The 18,691-nt window shown below is 38.6% G+C and overlaps 2 protein-coding genes across 3 annotated transcripts in view; one reads left to right on the top strand and one right to left on the bottom strand.

Moving 5' to 3' along the window:
- LOC109981141 (E3 ubiquitin-protein ligase UHRF2) overlaps positions 1-9,884 on the top strand; it is a 33,312-nt gene extending 23,428 nt beyond the window's left edge. Inside the window, exons 6-16 of one of the 2 annotated variants that reach the window (XM_020629795.3) lie at positions 66-252; positions 826-949; positions 2,269-2,376; positions 2,584-2,688; positions 2,842-2,948; positions 3,348-3,510; positions 3,945-4,082; positions 4,280-4,577; positions 4,782-4,930; positions 5,235-5,333; positions 5,435-9,884. In XM_020629795.3, the coding sequence (XP_020485451.2) occupies positions 66-252; positions 826-949; positions 2,269-2,376; positions 2,584-2,688; positions 2,842-2,948; positions 3,348-3,510; positions 3,945-4,082; positions 4,280-4,577; positions 4,782-4,930; positions 5,235-5,333; positions 5,435-5,581 (1,625 nt within the window). In that variant the 3' untranslated portion in view covers positions 5,582-9,884. The remainder of the gene's footprint in view (positions 1-65; positions 253-825; positions 950-2,268; positions 2,377-2,583; positions 2,689-2,841; positions 2,949-3,347; positions 3,511-3,944; positions 4,083-4,279; positions 4,578-4,781; positions 4,931-5,234; positions 5,334-5,434) is intronic. The other variant, XM_020629796.3, reaches the window with a different exon arrangement.
- A 1,629-nt stretch (positions 9,885-11,513) lies between these two features.
- oaz1b (ornithine decarboxylase antizyme 1b) lies at positions 11,514-15,903 on the bottom strand. The gene is given in 6 exon segments (XM_020629781.2): positions 11,514-12,600; positions 12,714-12,799; positions 13,168-13,340; positions 13,624-13,710; positions 13,712-13,763; positions 15,702-15,903. Coding segments are annotated over 6 exon segments (654 nt in total). The 5' UTR covers positions 15,827-15,903; the 3' UTR covers positions 11,514-12,469.
- Between the last annotated feature and the right edge of the window lie 2,788 nt (positions 15,904-18,691).

Here is an 18,691-nt window from a genome sequence, read left to right as displayed (position 1 = left end):
CCATAAAATCATCTTACAGTATATGTCCATGTGTATCAAATTTTTCTTCTTACTCTTGGTTAAAGGGAAGAGCGGGCCCGAGTGTAAGCACTGCAAGGCCGACCCCGACGCAGAGTGCCGCTTCTGCTCCTGCTGTGTGTGCGGGGGGAAGCAGGACGCTCACATGCAGCTTCTTTGTGACGAGTGCAACATGGCGTTCCACATCTACTGCCTCAACCCGCCGCTGTCCACCATCCCAGATGACGAGGACTGGTGAGGCAGAGTGTAGCTAAGCAGTCGGGCGCAACATCATCCTGCGCTTCACATGCAATTTACCAAGGTCGATGAATGGTGTTCGGTGTTAGCTGAAGTGTATTGAAGAAGTAATTAAGTGGTGATTGAGGTTAAAATCCATTATTTCAAAATACACTCCCAGGTGTGAGGTTATCTGATGCAGCGACTCTCTCTGTTAAAAAAAAAGAAATAAAAAGTGTCATTTTTCTTTTCATAAAGGGAGATCGTGAATGCATTGCTAGATTAAATTTAAACAGAAAAAAAAGAAAATGTAAGTTTCATGTTAAATTTGAAATTGTCAAATTCGGAAGACTGTGTGTGGTTTACTTTAAAATGTAAATGTTGTCTTAATGTTAATGTTTTCATCATTTTCTTCCAAAAAAAAATGTCAGTGTCTTTGCCCCGTGGCCTTTTCGTGTACATTTCTTCTTATGTTTGCATGACTTGTGTTTTCCAAAACATGGCCAGTGCATCTTTATTTTATTTTGAGCCTTTTTGCAAATCGTGACAAACTCGCACATCTACAAAAACAGTTTGCTCTCCTCCTGCCAGGTACTGCCCCACCTGTAAGAACGACACCAGTGAGGTCGTAAAGGCTGGAGAGAAGCTCAAAGCCAGTAAGAAGAAAGCAAAGATGCCTTCAGCAACAACTGAGAGTCAAAGGGACTGGGGAAAGGTGAGAGTCAAGGGCCACCCACAGGTACACACACAAACATGGCGGACTGGCAGCTGCTCCAAAAGACTTGTTATGTTAGTTATCCTGAGGAGAACCTTCTTTCTTAAATTATCTAGAAGGAGCAAAAAAAAGGGCTGAATGTTCAGTACACATTTTTTTAGATTGTTTTCCAAAAGTCTGCCTGATAATAAAAATAAAAAAAACACTTTGATCTTCAAATTAATACAATTAAGATTTTTATGCCATGGAGGACATGTGTAACACGTTATGTAGTCAAAATAGTTTAAATTTACCTAAGAAAAGAAATACACTGAGCTTTAAGTGTATAAATATACTGCTTTATCAATCTTCAACTTTATTTAGATCTGGTATGGTAGAGATGTAGATAGTGCGGGAAAGGAGCCACAGTCAAAGTCCTTCTGTGTTATCCTTTTTTGCGTTTGATATTTCCTCTGTCGGTGTTGTGCTTGATCAGAGATAAATTGTGTTTTTGTTTTATAAGAATTGTATTATGAATGAAATAAAATGACCCGAGAATTACATCAGCTTTTTTTCTTAAATCAAATGATCAGATCAGAAGTGTTTGATTCGGTAAACAATAATTCATATCTACTTTATGTTGCTCTTCTTGAAAAATCACAGCATCACTTTTTCCTGCTCGGTGAAAATTTCATTCAGATAATTTTCTTGGCAAAAAGTGAAAAGTATCTCATGCTAGCTGCTGAGAAACAAAACAAGACCCACGTACATGCATTTTAAATCGTTTGTCCTAATAGCATCTGTTGGAAGCATACTGTTAAATGTTTTCCTCAGTCTTCCTCGTGGTAACACTTTGAGATAGTGTGTGGCTCCTTTCCATCCCCGCTCTGGCTGCCTGTCTGTTGCTCTGCTCCATGGTGTAATGTGAACAATGCCATTAAGCATGACTTAGCCACTTTCCTGGAACTACCGATGGAAAATAACTCGTTTCTTTACCAGAATGCTCCCTTTCTCTGTGGACTAATTGAAAACAGTCTTCCTTGTGTGTTTTTCAGGCAAATTTAAGTGCTCTGAGTCACACAGGATTTATACTCGCCTTTCAAATTATCTCAATTGTATAACCCCTTAAAAGAAAAAAATACTTTGTTCGTCATCTATGTTTTGAAATGGCATGCAGCTCCCGAAGGCAAAGCTGGTTGTCTCTGAATAATTGTCCTTTTTATATTTATCATAAACTTTAGCAAGATGCAACATCAGGTGAGATCTTGGAACTCATCTTGATATTGAATGGTATTTTTGTGTATGCAAATTAAATGTTATTATTCTTGTTGTGATTGCAGGGTATGGCCTGTGTGGGGCGCACAAAGGAGTGCACAATTGTTCCCTCAAATCACTACGGACCAATACCTGGTGTCCCTGTCGGAACCACCTGGAAATTCAGAGTTCAGGTTAGCTGTTTCAAAGGCATCAAACCTCGATATACATATAAAGTACATGCATGTCAGTTAGTTAAGTCTCCACTGTCTCGTATACTTTACATGTTAATGTTATTTCATCATGGTTTGCGTTGCCATATCTTTCTGTAGCCCAGAATCCAACATCTAACTTCCCATATCATCTGCGCTTTTCCTCTGCACAACTTTTTCACACTTCAGGTGAGTGAGGCAGGTGTTCACAGGCCGCATGTCGGCGGTATCCATGGGCGCAGTAACGATGGCTCCTATTCGTTGGTGTTGGCTGGGGGCTTCGAGGATGAAGTGGTAGGTTGTTTGTCTTTTTCACTGTCCTTAATAACCTTTTTAAAGTGGATAATGTGTTACTGTGTTTTGGCAGATAGTTCACTGAGTCATGTAGGAAATATCATATTAAGTTATGTTAATCACTCCTTAATGCGTCTCATGATTTGCCTGTAGGACCGGGGAGATGAGTTCACATACACAGGCAGCGGGGGTCGCGACCTCTCAGGAAACAAACGGATTGGAGAGCACTCTTTTGACCAGACCCTCACACACATGAACAGGTATGTTACTTCAAGACAACCCTTTATGTTGGCGCTTTTTAAAGATTATTTTGGGGCAGTCATCCTTTATTGTCGAGGAAGATAGTGGATATAGTCTGAAACAGGGATGAGAGAGTGGGTAATGATGTGGTAAATTGCAAAGGGTCAGAGTTGATTCTGGGCCACCTACTTCGAGGACCATAGTCTCTGTACTTTGGGCACGCGACTTAACAGCTAGCCTATCCAGCACCTCATGTTTGATGCTTTTTGTGAAGTCGTTTGTTTGTTTCTTTTAACCTCCAAGTTACAAGAAGTTTAACGTGAAAGCTGACGTATCTGGTTGTTATAGTTCAGCCTGAACAGAAAAATCCTGATTTGATGTTTCATCTAAGAATAACTGTTGATCCTAACTCCTCACAGGGCATTGGCCTTAAACTGTGATGCACCTCTGAATGACAAAGACGGTGCAGAGTCAAGAAACTGGCGGGCAGGAAAGCCGGTCAGAGTGGTGCGCAGTTCCAAAGGTCGACGCATAAGCAAATATGCTCCTGAGGAGGGAAACCGCTACGATGGTATTTACAAGGTACAGACGCGTTCCCTTGTTATAGTCTAAAACAGGGCAACTGTATTGATGTGTAGCTGCTTAGAATACAAAGACGTTCTTACAAATATGAGCCAGTACAGCAGGGTCAACAGTTTTATGTTGACCCGTCAGGAATGTAGAAAAGCATCGTGATTAGAGAATAAACAACCAGGACTAAAGACCTTAGGACAGCTTTAGTGCCGCTGAGCAAAGCACATAATCCTTATTCATGGTTGAATTGTGGAGACCTGGATGCTGGAACCAAACATGGTCCCTAATTTGTTCAATAAGAATTGCTTGTAAGAAAAAAAGCTTCCACCTTCAGGGTTCACTCTTAGGTTATGTTGCCCTCTGAATATAACAAAATGTACAGCTCTCAAATAGCTCTAAAGTCGATGCATGTACTATTATTGTTGTTTGTTTGTGCATTTTAGGTTGTAAAGTATTGGCCAGAGATTGGAAAGTGTGGTTACCTTGTGTGGCGGTACCTGCTTAGACGGGACGATATGGAACCAGCACCATGGACACCTGAAGGATTGGAGAGGATCAACAAACTGGGCCTTTCTGTTCAGGTCAGAAAATGTAGTTTTTCACTTCATAGACACCAAAAATATCAACCAATGCTTATAAACTAAAAAAAATAAGTATATCAATACCCAGTTAAATATAGTTAAAAAAAGACAGAATCTCTAAACAGAATCGAACCTATTATCGTCTTTAAAACTAAACGGTCCATTTAACGCCCGTGTCTCTCCCCGTGTCTCAACAGTACCCACCAGGTTACGTGGAGGCCATGGCCAACAAGACGAAAAAGGAGGCCTGTGCCAGACCGGGTCGTGGAGGCCGGAGTAAGCACCATCTCGGGAGGGGGAGGCAACGGAGACAGCGCAAGATCAAAGAGAAGGAGGAGAATGACGAGGACGAGGAGGACGACCTGCCAATGGCTCCCATAGAGGACGAAGAGCCGCAGAGTAATGGAGAGCAAAAGACAAGCAGGGACAGCGGTGGGTGCTTTTACAGATGGAGCTCAGAGCAGGCCAGAAAAGGGGTTGTGAGAAGAGGACAGAGTGAGCAGGAAACTTCTCCAAACATAGCTTTAAAATATTGAACATTGGTTTCCTGTAAACTGCACCAGAATCTTTTCCTTGAGCATGCAGTACTATAAATGAGAAAAGCTCATTTTAAATTTCCTCGGTTGTCTTTTATTCTCCAAGTTGAGCTTGTTTTTTTTTCTTGTTGTTGTTGTTGTCTCATTTGTATGTCTTTAACAGATCCGTCACCAGCAGCAGAGCCTCCCTCCAAGCGGGTGAAGATAGAAGAGACGTTCCAGCTGTCAGAGCAGCAGAAGCAGTTGATCCACGAGGACACGGCCAACAAGAAACTCTGGGATGAAGCCATGGGACACATTAAAGAGGGGCCGGTACGTACAGTCAAACATATCACCCTCCTGAACACCATGCACGGGAAGCACTTATACTTAAACTCACCAAACCCCAGCCGAAAAACTGCTGACATGACATTTTCATGTTCGGTCTTACACTATATTTTACCCTTTCTTTTTCAGCAGTGCTCAATGTAATCTTTATGAAATTTAAAATAGCAGTATTGCCAACACATATCTTAAAGGGATAATGATGTGATGTTTTTTCCTCCAATCCTTTCCGTTTTCATCTTCTACCTGAAATGATTCCTTTAATATGTTTCGTTGTCACATACATATGAAGAACTTCCTGAGCAAGATGGAGCAGATCTTCATGTGCGTGTGCTGCCAAGAGCTGGCCTTCCAACCCATCACCACCGCCTGCTCACACAATGTTTGCAAGGTACCATGTGCATGTACTACATCTAACTACTGAGACTGCTCTGAACTCATGTCCTTGTATTTTGAAAACGACTCCTCCTTCTGCCCTTCCTCTCCCCTCAGAGTTGTCTCCAGCGGTCCTTCCGAGCCCAGGTGTACACCTGCCCGGCGTGCCGTCACGACTTGGGCAAAGACTTCATCATGATCCAAAACGTCACGCTCCAGATGCTGCTCGACCAGTTTTTTCCCGGATACACCAAGGGCCGATGAGGACCAAAAACACATTTACGAGTAGAAAAACGTACAGACACGCACATCCATTTTGTGCATCCACGCAAGTACCTAGAGCTCCACTTTAAAACGCATTGCGCACACATACTGTACTTAACCACGGGAAAATGTATATTGCATATACAGCCATTTCTATGTATACAATCATTCATACACAAACCACCTCAGTAGGGACTGACCTCATCTTGTTGAACTTGGACCGTCTCCATTAACATCACCAGCCTGAAATTTACAAAGGACACTTTTTAACCTTCCTTCTCCTGACACACAACCGCTCACAAGGTGCCCGTTTTATGACCCACCAGCCACCTCCAGATTTAAGCTCTGTTTTTTAATGTTGTTGTTCCTGCCACTGTGTAGTTCAGTAATTAGAAGTTGACTTCACTATTAGTCTTTAGTCTCCTGCCAACCTGAACACATGTGTACCACACACACTGAACTGCTTCTTAGTGTTTCATTTAGCGGGCAAATCGCAGAGCTAGTTTGAGTAGGGGATTAAAGCACAGCAGGAATGGCAGTTACACAAGGTGACAGAAGACACACCAAGGAGACAACACTGCATGTACGACATTCAATCAAAACAAGTAGGACATGAGACGCAGATGTAACCATGCAGGTATTTTGTTAAGACAAACTGAATTTGGAAAAGAAGCACAACAACCTTTCATCCGTTAAGCACTTTATTGGTAACAAGCAGCAGATTGATTTTGTCCATTAATCAGGAACATATGCTCGCATTCTGCCAGCTACTTATTTCATTTGTAATGTTGTTATTTTAATGGATTTCGCTAATAAGAGTAGCAAATTCAAATTGGCAGGTGTGTCCACGTTGAAGAGTTCCTGGGTTCAACAAAAAAAGCGACGTAACAATGTAAACAACAATGTGACAGAGACACATCTAAACATAACTTACAAATGATGCATGAAGTATGCACTTCAGATAGAAGTTATTTCTCGTGAGAAATCCGGCTTAAAAGTAATTGATTATCTACTCGTTAGATAACAAACGTGACCACACTCCATTATCATCTTTGTGTAGCACCTTAAAATAAAGACAAACCAAATGCATTTCACTTAGGGCTTAGAAAGCCTCTAACATGACTGAAATCATCATGGAATATCCATGTTCATAAACTATTGTGTATTTTCTCATTCACAGTTTCACTTTTTCAGGCAGATGACCGAGACTGAACTGTACCGTAATATGTACTTCTGTTCCCTTTCTATGTACTGTATGTACCAGAGAAGTACTGTAATGTTGTAATAGGTTTGAATGCTCTGAAGTGGTTAGAAAGTGAGGTGCAATATTTGCATAAAAGGCGCACACAGTGGTTGTCCCTGGTGTTTCCAAGCAACCACAATCAAGTAGGACTTCACACAAAGATGGTTTGCATCTATTGTGCTCAGCAGACATTCATCTGCTGTTGTTCCTTCAGGTTGATTTAGTACAATGTTTACTGGAGAGCGGCACGATCTGTTTCTGCATCATTTCAAAAATAGTAGTCAGGTGAGTGATTGCACTGCCAGGGAAGATGTGAAACAGAAAACTGAGACACATCCATCTCAGTTTGTTATGGTTGAGCCTATTTCTGTTGCCTGACTGAGCTTTGGTGATTGTTGTGATTTTTGTTAATTCACAACGTTAGGAACCAGAAGAAATCACAAAGAATGCAGTGTTCCCCATTATACAGAGTATGAGTGAGATAGAAATGCACTGTGAGAGCAGTCTGATACGTCATGAATAATTGTGTCACTGGTTAAGATCCATAGAACCAGACGAAGAGCTGTGGAGTGCCTTTGTTAAATAGACAGTCCAAAAATGTTAAAAGTAATGAAAGTTTGCATTAAATGCCTGCTGAGTTAACTGACACTGTTTACTCATTCTGTTTAATCAGAAGTTGGTATAAAAGTACTCGTTACCGTTTTTTTTTTTTTTTCCAGGCAGTTGCATGTTTTTCGATGATATTTGTCATTTAAGAAAATCTTTTAAATGGGGGGGAGAAAGTTTTGTTTCTTAAATGAGACAAGAACTTAAAGCTTAAGTTTGGTTGATTGAAGATCAGTTATGTTGACACTACTGGGAAAGCGTAGCATACAATTTGTTTGTATCACAACTAAGCTTTTCAATGTTGTTTTTCAAGAAAATGTGAGTAGGTTTAAATTAAGATTAGATTTTTTTTCCCCCACACTGCACTCTGCAGTCAGCTCTTAAACACAGCACTAAAGTCAAATTTGAGGAGTGAAATGAAAGAACACGGGAAAATGTATTTTGGATCTGCTGCACAGCGTAGTTCATTAAAACGGATAAAGAGAAGGTGACTATAGTTAGACGAAGAGGAGAGGTTTCATATTGTCATTCATCGCTCACTCAGTTTGAGACAACAAGGTCTGCAGATCTGATTTGAATACAAAACAAGAAAACAAAAATAATGTTTTGTTTTCACCTGTTGGTGCATCTTTTCATGAGAGCTGTGACATGTCATGATATTATATCATACATTCATAGCCATGTTGATTTTCCTCATATTGTTTATTTCCCTCAATAGATGACCCAGATAATCTTTTAGCACTGATATGGTACTTAAACATGTGCAGGGTTGGCAGGTGTAATAGGAACTCAATCAAACTGGTCTGATCACTTATACTCTGGTGTTCAAAAGATTTAATCTGGATGAAAAGATCTAGACTTGGAAAGCCCTTTTTTTCAATCCAGGGTCATCCAGGGAATCCATCAACCTTAGATGTTTTTAAAGAAAAACCTGGACTGGGTGATTTTCATCCAGGTGCAGACTTTTTAAGCATTACCTTATCGGGATTACCAGTTCTCTAAATGGGAATTCATATTACATAGTTTGTCCACAGGAGGCGCCAAAATCCACAGAAATTGAAAGTTGTGTGCTTAAAATGAAGTTTTTCTATGTTTAATATTAACAGCTTTTCTGTGAATTCTTTTATGGAGATGAAATCCTTTATTTTTAAAAACTAATGTCTGTATTGTTCGATCACATATAAAGGTTTACCTCACTCTGTTATCCAGCCCTATGCTGAGAGCAGGATAATCCTGATTTGTGGGATCAAATGTATCCCAGTTCTACTTAAAAGTTTTGACCAACACAAACTGGGGTTTTATCCAAAGTGGCGGTTTTATCCTAATGAAAAACAAGATTGGGTTACCTGATCTAAATAGATTTTGTAGTTCCTTTTTTTTTCACCCTTCAAACAAGCCATTCTCAAGATCTGATCCTATTCGATAGCTTTAATCCTTTCAGATTATTTTTGAACACCAGTTAGGATGTCTGAAGTAGTTCTAACTCTTGAGGTGGTTTGTGGGGAAATGTAGTGCCTCCTCTCGTTCATTGGCGTTAAAGCGTTCACCTGCATCAGTCTTCGAGGAGTAGCCGTGCTTCGTTTAGAACTGATCTGAGGTAACACGCTGCAGTACACATCCCTTTCTTACTGCTCAGTTGACATCCAGTGATACACACACTTCCTCCCCTCTCATTGGCCGGCTGTTTGTTTGTTTGTGGTGATGTCCTTGTTTCTGCTCAATCATTCAGGTTTTGTTTATTTTTATTCCTCACTCTACAACATGCAAAGTACAAATGCTACTATGGTCTTTAAAGCTAACTGTGATGTGCATTCCTTCCACTGTTGCTCAATGCCTGCATTGACTGGCAAGCTAATAGCTCTGGTTTCTTTCTCTGCTGTGACCCTCTCCTCTCTCTCTCTCTCTCTCTCTCTCTCTCTCTCTCTCTTTCTCTCTCTCTCTGCGCTGTCTCCCGCCCTCCCTGAACCTACAGTACTAACACCTTTTTAGACGTCTTGTGGACGCTTGGCTTCAGTGCTATGTTGTTTTTTTTTGTTGTTTTTTTTTTTTTACTTTTATTGCACTCTTACTGAAGAAAAAAGTTTGAAAAGTCGCATTTAATTTTCTCTAGTATGCTTACTACTATCTATGTTCATACACCATTTTTCTACCATTTTAGTTGCTTCTCTTCTATTTTAATCATTAGTCATTTTTATGTGGCACACCCTCAAACATTTGCAGCATATGCCAGTCTGAGGAGTGTCATTGCTTCATATTGTGATCTGAAATTTTATACATGTCATAATAATACTTGATATGTACCTATTAAATATTTGGATTCAAGAAAAAAAAAAAAAAAGGCTTCTCTCTTTGTCCTGTATTTGAAATATTTCATGAGGCTCATGTATAATGATTGCATTAGTGACAAACATTTGCTAGATTAAAGTGAGTTACACTAATTCAAGCACCATGAAATGATATCTTGAGTGGTCACTGGTCACACTTTTTCCAACTTTATTCCCAAATGTATCTACAGTGATGATAATCACTCAGACTAACTCATATGATTTCCCATGTTAGAATCACCAAAGAGAAATATTTTTTTTTCCTCACCAAAAAGGTGTCAGCGATACTTTATTCTAATTGATCTTGTACTATTGATGGTAAGTAATTTTATGTCTGCCTAGGCGGAGGCATTGTCCTAATGGGTTATTAATCTGTGCTTCAATTTCATTCTTGTGAAGACAGCATTTCAGGAACGCCTCGAGAAAATGTCTTAAAATGTGGCACAAATGTTCACCTGGATTACAAAGGTTTAACTGATTTGATTTGGATGGTCAAGGTCACCATGACCTATCAAAGAACAGTTTTAGCCATTACTTACCGGTATGTATAAGTTAATGACGAACTAATGACTTTTTTTTTTTTAAAGGTCAAAGTGCAATCAGTTTGAATTGTCTGGGGAAAACTATGGAGTCCCTGAAGTCCCCCCCCCCCAAAAAAAAAATGTGTGCGCACAAGTTAATTATATTGTATTCATAATATATATATATATTTTTTTGGCACTTCAGGGGCTCCATAGAAAACACTTTTTGACCTGGAGGTAATTGAATCACATTTGGTTTATATTTACTTTGTTAAACATCAAAGAGAACAACACCATTCCCAAGTGATAAATGATGACAGAAAAGAATACAACTTCAAAGGGTTGGTTGAGACGTACGACTGCGATGCCTTAGAAACACAGAAACGTCCTGTTCTGAGCAGGACTGAAATAAAGGGGTTTATACAGTAGGTCGGATAAAATACAGGATCAGAGTGGATTTATAACAAGAAACTTCCCAGACATGTTTTGGGGATCTCTGAGGAGAATATTATGTGACCTTTAATGTCTTTTTTTTTTTTTTAACTTCATCACTTTTATTCCTAATTAGTAAGTAGTGGGAACCATTTAAATCACAACTTGTCTGCAGAAGACTTCAATGTGTCCCTAAACAACAGGAACTAAAGCTTGTGATGATAAATTGTGGGTAAATAAAGTTTCAGTTTGAAGATCCTACACTTTTACAATCAAACAGCAACAGCCTTTTAAACATGTTGGAAAATATAAATATGAGATTTGGCCACCTCACTTCTTTCTGCAGTTTATCAACACTCGATTACTTAAAGATGAAACTTCAAACTGAGCTGTTGAATGGTCATATATTGTTCAGTAGAGCCTCCTAGTGGTAGGTGGTAGGATGACAGGACATGCTCTGGACGTTTGCCTGACCGCTCTTTGGTAACTGACCTGATTTTCTTTTGTTTCTGGTCTGAGCAGTACAGCTTACTTTACAGCTTCATAGTTACTGTACAAGAGGGACTGCTGTTGTACTGGATCAGTCCGCATGGATTGGAACTAACAGTCAATGTGATTGAAGACAGAAAATATCATCAAAAATAAAATACAAATTTGACAGTTAAAACAAGTCTTTTCATGTTATTAATTTCTCTTTTGTATATTACTATTTAGGAATTCATGTTAAAAACAAAAGCCAGCAATTTCTTCTAATTGGACAAAAACATTTTGAAGTTTAACCATTCATTGATGAATAAAACAAATACTAAAGTTTTATTTTATTTGTTTTATTATCACAGAAGCACAACATGTACCACTATGCAGGTGAACAACAAAACGTAATACTATCCTCAATCAACGTTTAAAAGGAATGCTAATCCAAACAAATAAAACAGAACAGACAAAAAATCCAATCACAGCATTTTTCATCAACTTCCAAATCAAACTCCGACTATATTGTCCGATATACATGGCAGGAAAAAAAATAAAAAGCAAAAGCACTTTGGATCAATAACTTTCCTTTCACTTTGTACCGATTTGATCGTCATAGGATCTTTAACTGAGACTGAAGCGTCTATCAGACACATGCAGCTGCATCCGCTACTCTAAAAGGATTCACTATTCAGCTATGAAGTACCAAATATTGGAGTAACCTTAAAAATTCCTAAAACTTTAAATAGATTATTAGTGCTACAAAATAAAGCTGGTCCCACTGAAATGCATTTTTTATTTGATTCAGGGAGAAAGAAAACATGGGACGAATTTTAAGTCATTACTTTGCCAATGAAGAGAAAGCTGGAGTACCCGAGTGTAAACCTGATGACCTTTTTGTTGTACATTCAAGAAATAAAATATGCTCAACCTTAATCTACCATGAAAGGAAATGTAATTAAAACAGACTTTAGAATGGAAATGAGAACTTAACTTATAACCATGACAACTGCAAAATGATTGTAATTTTAAAGAACAAAATCTTTCCCTCTTTGTAGGTGACAGCATGATTTAATCTTCCTTGAAAACAGTTTGATAAACACAGAAATATAGATGGTGGAAAAAGGAAACGCACAACTTACATATTCCCTTCAAAATGCATGAGGAAATAAATATCTGCATACAGAGGGAAAAGTGGAACACAGACAGAGGTGTGTATTTGTAAGCTGGGACGGGATCAACAAACAGAACGGGAAGGGAAAAGGGGGGTGGGAGGGGCTATCCAAAGGGGTTACTCCTCGTCCGAGGAGTCCCTGTCAAAATTGTAGGCCATAAAGAAAACGTCGGGTCGAGGTGGGACGAGGGTATGGCCCGGTTTCACAATCTCAAAGCCCAGGAAACTGAATGTACGCACCAGTTTAGCTAGAAGAATAAGGAAGGAAAAGAGAGGAAGTCAGTACACAGAAGCTTAACATTTTTATGTAATCAAAAGTTGGAAAAGATGTGCTTGGACAAACAGCGGTGTGCGCACATACCACGATCGTCTCTGTTCTTGTAAAAGCAGACAAACACGCTAACGACTTTCAGATGTTCTTCAGCATATTCCAAGAGAGCTGCAAAACTGGAAGGAGAACAGGAGGGGTGGCTCAAGTAAACACACAGGAACAAATGCAACGCACTACAAATCTCACGCAAGTTTTGATACAGGTTATTTAAAAACAATCTTCTTTGCCCCCCTCAGATGTTTCAGAATAAGCAGATCTGGATTTTTAAGGCTAAAAACGTCAACACAGCATCGGTGTAAAAAGGTTGCCAGAGTCTAATGACCTTCTCTGCTGACAAAACATTGTTCATGCCAACTTTTACAAACAGTTACTTGTTATATTTAACTTATAAATACCGTTTTACACTAACCCCATTCAGGTCTGCCAATTTTAAACACCTAACCCTTTTTTCCACTTGAGATCTTTCCAAACAATCTGGCCTCACCTCTCCTTGCTGCCTTCAGGAAGGGGGTCAAGAGGTATCTCCACGTAAAGTGCGCTGCTGCTCAGGACAGCATCCCACTGTATCGTCTTGGTAACGGTAGGACAACTTTGGAAGTGGAGTATCCAAGGGCGACCGTTCCCCGCTGGCTCCTCTGTTACAGTCAACTTTCGGTCCTGGAAACATAAATCCTAGTTACACAACTGTAAATGTTTAAATAGGTTTCCTTTTATCTAGAATAAAACAGTAATCCCAACAACAGCTAAAACATGAGCCTAATGACTTAATGGCTGACTAAATCAAGTGAAACCCTTGTGTATTGTGCAAAAAAACTGACGCCAGGTCACGTGACAGGAAATGGATTCAGCAAAGGAGCTGCTTTGAAGGGCAAACGATAAAACACAACTACTCTGAATCCATTTAGACAATAAGAAAGCAGACCAGCGTTTCTACACTTACTGAGTAGAGTTGCCGAGCTGAAGGAGTGTGATCCCGCGTGCCATTCCCTCGCCCACCTGGGATCTTCAGGGGTGGGAGAGGGGCATCAGGAGCACCACAGAGGCCCCGGACTGCGGGTACTACTACAGTGCAGGGACAAACTGGAGGGGGAAAAAAAAAAAAAAGAGGGCAGAATCACAACACTGTAACAAAAACATCACAAGCACTCTAAAGTGTTTCTGTAATTCTACAGAAGGAACGTGGCATGATATATACTCAAAATGATATTCTTAAACCCATCAGACCCCCACAATATTAATCAAATGTCCAAATAAACAAACTTGTTGTTTGGCTATTGTTGACAAAGCTGTTGGGTAACATATTACATCTCTTCATCACACATTTAAAAAAAAAAAGGGTACCAGCAGCACATCTTCACCAATCCTTTCATTTCTTCTCAATTCAATATATTATATATTTCAGGTTTCAATTAAGTGTAAAATAACCATTTCAGCATCCTGAAGGCTCAGAGGATGTCACAGAACTACAAATGTTACTCCACTTTAAGACAAGAAAACAGTAAGCAGCTAATCACAGACACTAATCTAGACAATTAGAGGAAGTGGTCTTCCTCTAACCTCTAGCCACTTGGAAAGACCAATAAAGCAATGAAATTAAAAAATCTCAAGTCAGATTATATTAAAAAAATAATAATAATACAAACGTTAGTATGAAGTCTGAAAATGTGAAAATATCCATTTGACTCCTATCAGCTTACATTGTGATTAATACACAATGTAAAAATATTAAATATCATTAAATATCAACAAAGGGATAATCATGTTTTCTGATCGTTTTTCTTTTGGTGTTAAATGAACAAATAGTCTTATCCTTTCTGTTCTGGGTTGTACACAACAATACAGCAGTGTTAGAATAGCTGTCACGCCCAGTGGTAGTTCTAGACCACTTTTACTGAGGGGGGCCAAACGGGGGGCCAGTTGTTTTGTCAGAGAGGAACATCAAACCCAGGTGAAAAATAGACAAAGATCATCACTTTAAAAAAAAAAAGATATATATATAAATATTATGTCACAACATAAAATACCAAGATTTATATTTGTTTCAGTAACAGTATTTAGTATTAGATTGTGAGTCAAATACGGTGTATGTGTTTTGAGGGGGGGGGGGGGAAGCTCATGGCTCACGGTCACGACGCCAGGTAAAGGAACCCTGACGAAGTTTGACTCCATGACACATTTTAATGACTCCTGCGTCAAATCACATCACACGTCGCATGTCCCAACCCCCTTTCCAACATGAACATCTTTGAATGATGAAGCGACGTGACCCCGTCGTGCAGTCACAGAGCTGCTGCAGCATCGTTTTTACGGTCAGTTACGTAATCAACACGACTCCCGTTGTCAGCTCACGAGACCAACGTGGCCACAAACATGTGCTTCACCTGGAGGATTTTATTGGCACACGTTTGATCCGAGAGTCGTTTATGATAGGTATTAAGTGAGATAAAGGATTAACCCCCCCCCCCCCATTACTGCTTGACTGGTATCGGGACAAATTTGAATTTCTCGGCGAGAAGAAACGAGATTTAACATGTTAAGAATAAATTAATGTTCACATTAAAATGAGGTTTGTTTGCTCTTTAATCAGACAAGAAACACTGAGCAATAACGTGTACATCCCCTTCAGTGATTTTAATATAAATTACAACAAATGCCACTGAAGCCATCTACTTCACTAAAATGATCATCTAAATACAATGACGTCACACAAGCTCGACGACGTTTTAAAGCTAAAAACTAACAAACTTATCCGACCGCTGACCGAGGTTAATAAAAGTGTAACATTATTCTAAACACATAAATTATAAGAAAGGGTTTCATGTATATAATGTAGCTCTAACTGTGGCGTTGGTGGCACCGCGTATTCGATGTAAACAGGGACATTTAAAACTGTTTCACTTCCGCGTTACTGTGGCTTAGCTGCTCGGAAAAAAGCTAGCTTAGCCACCCTTCCCCCACACCAGGTTAGCGGTTAGCTAGGTATGGTATTTTTTATTTTTTTCCCCATCTTTTACTTACTTCCCAATCATGTCACAGATACCACTACTCAGGTCAGCCATGTTAGTGATGGACAGTTGTTTTCCTTCTTTCTCGCGAGCAAAGCAATGACTGTTTAGGATCCGCTGGAGGTTGGATTTTACCATCCGGCCTCGGGTAGAGACACGACGGGCCGACTGCTCTCTGCTGTGCTCTGCTGGGTAGTGGTCGGTCGGAGACTCTGGAGCTGCGAGTAAAGACAAAGAGTCAAGTCACCCAAAAACAAAATCGCTTACATTTCCGTTCTACTTTTTTTCCTGACTTTTTCAAAATAAGAGTTGTTTTTTTTAGGGGGGGGGGTGAATTGTCGCAAATCAATAAGTAAAGATAGCACATGGAATAAAAAGTTGAAAAAAAAAAGTTTTAAAAATAAAAATCACCTTTTAAATCCTTATTATCTATAGAGCTTCTTTTTTTTTTAACAGATTTTATTGGGTTTTCAATTAGGAACATCAATGTACATTTGTTTGCAACATACACTGCAAATATACATTTGCACATATTTAGCACAATGGAATGGATATCCTTAAATACACTTATATTTATAGCATCAATACACTTATATTTATAGCATCAATACACTTATATTTATAGCATTTATTTATATTTATAGCATCCCATTAATCCAGCCATATATACCTAATAATTCACTTTTTTTTAGTCTACATCTGTACATTTTGTAATTACTGTACATAGCACAGATTCTTGCACTTTCTGCTTATTTGCACTTCTGGTGAGATGCCAAACCTCATTTCGTTACTCTATACTTGTATATGTGTAATGACAATAAAGTTGAATCTCACCTCATCTCATCTCATCTCCCCCTCTTAGAACCAAGCACCGAACCTGGGGGGGGGGGGTTAATGTATCAAGCTTTTAATGTATGATTGTGATGTATTTTCTGTTTTCTGTAGTTTATTGTTGTTATCTTTATTGTTGTTATCGTTATGATTTGTGTGTAATGCTGCGATGTCCGTTAGTCTGTCCTTACTGTGCTGTTCTTTATGTTTTAACTATTGTAAAGTGTCTTTGAGTTTTTAAAAGCGCTTATAAATAAAATGTATTATTATTATTATTATTATTATATTGTCTAAAGTATACTTGAACACCTTCCCTCCCATCCCAGCCCTCCCACCACCGGAGTGCTCCCTCATGTTCAGGTGTTACACGAGAAATATTGCATTATTGTTATTAACATTAATCACATAGATATGCAAACAGACAAAATGTAAAGTCATACATATAAAAGAATAAAAATTAAAAAAAGAGTCAGATAAAATAAACAGAAGGAAAGAAGGAAAAAAAAGAAATTAATTAGAGAAATAATAGTGATGAAATTAAATGAATAAATAGAGCTGTTTTTTTAAATAGATGCCCTAATGTCCATGGCACAAAACAAGTGTTTGTTGTTATCAATGGTATATAACGTTAATCAGTAATAAGAGGGGGTGTGCGCTCAATTTCCCTCTTTGAAACAACAAAAGTGTTGACACATTAAGAATATATAACTTTAATGGCACCACGGTCTCCTTCTGTGGCTCTAGATTGCTCCAAAGGTCAAGATGAGGTCAAAAGAAACAAAAATAGCGAGCAACCATGAGACATACCCTTTTTTTTTTTTTTAACCTTTCCCTATTCATATGAAATGCTAAATTATTTTCAATCTGATTTTTTGTAACAAGATATCAGACTTTCAAAATGCATTTGCGCTATAGCTTGCATTCAAGTTGAACAAGTTGACTGTCCTAAGGGTTCATCTTGTTAAAATCAATATTGACAAAAAAAGGTGAGTCTGAAAAAAAACATCTTACGTTCTGTGCTACCTTCTAAAAGTAATGTAAGATAAAAATGTAGTTTTTACTTAACACACAGCACCACATATTTTGATCACCTTCGTGACGTAATCACTGCCAAATAAAGAACCAAATATTCAAATTCAGCCTCTTTTATTTTGAAGGAGAACGACTTGGCTGCAGCTTTCTTTGGGATGAGACTGTATGTAGCTTCACGCTCTGCTAACAAGCTAACGCTGATCAAACTTGCTAAACGCTAAAGATGCTAGTAAAGAATCAAGACCATGACTGATATTTGACCTAGGATTATTACCTGTCCCTGACCTGTGACCGTAGTTAAAGCAGCAACAAAATCCACATCATTTATTACGTGCAGTAACTGATGTATGTGAATATTGCAATTAAATGTCAAATATAACTGCGTGTCCTTCCTGTTTCTTTCCACTAGCCTGCAGGTCGGTGATGAGCCTGAAACACTGAGTTAGCCGCTATTAATCTAGCAGCTATGTGTTTACATGGGGTGTGTAATGGAAAAATACCAAGGACGGATAACTGTTTGACAAAGACACCGAAAGTGTGATATTTGTCAAGGATTGTTTGAATACAAAAGTCATCAGAAACCATCTCATTTGGTCACATTGTTGCAAAAGTAAGACAGAAAGTTTGTTAATTAGTGAATTGGTGAAGGTAGACTGTTTGGATAAGTGGTGGTGGTGAGGGGCCTACCTTCATTTCTTTACTACGTAGGAAGCAGTTTTGAGGGAGGCCTACTGTTACACTTCAATAAAAAATAATAATTACTTCAGCTTTAATAATTTTTTGTTAATTTATTTTATTGTTAATAATCATCATAGAAAAGAGCAAATCAGTTTGTGTAGCCTATATGATGCGCAGTTTAACACATCCACATAAAACATTCAAACTTTGCTTTCATTCATCAACCGCATTAAAATGTAGACTATGCATCAAAAAAAAAAATAATAATAATTTAAGCCTAGGAGTCAAAGTTGCCATTTTGCAAATTGGCAAACATAGTCATTGTTTTTGATTCTTTGGATACATTGTGATGCATAAATTGTATTGTTTAATTGAAAAGTTATATTTTATAAAGTGTGACTTCCGTTTGCAACATAAAGTGTAGTAGCCTATCACTGCTTTTTCTTCTCGATCTGAATAACT

Source organism: Labrus bergylta, chromosome 17, assembly GCF_963930695.1.
Source record: "Labrus bergylta chromosome 17, fLabBer1.1, whole genome shotgun sequence".
Classification (NCBI taxonomy): domain Eukaryota; kingdom Metazoa; phylum Chordata; class Actinopteri; order Labriformes; family Labridae; genus Labrus; species Labrus bergylta.
The sequence above is the reverse complement of the archived record's forward strand: the minus strand, read 5'-3'. Positions and strand labels throughout refer to the sequence as shown.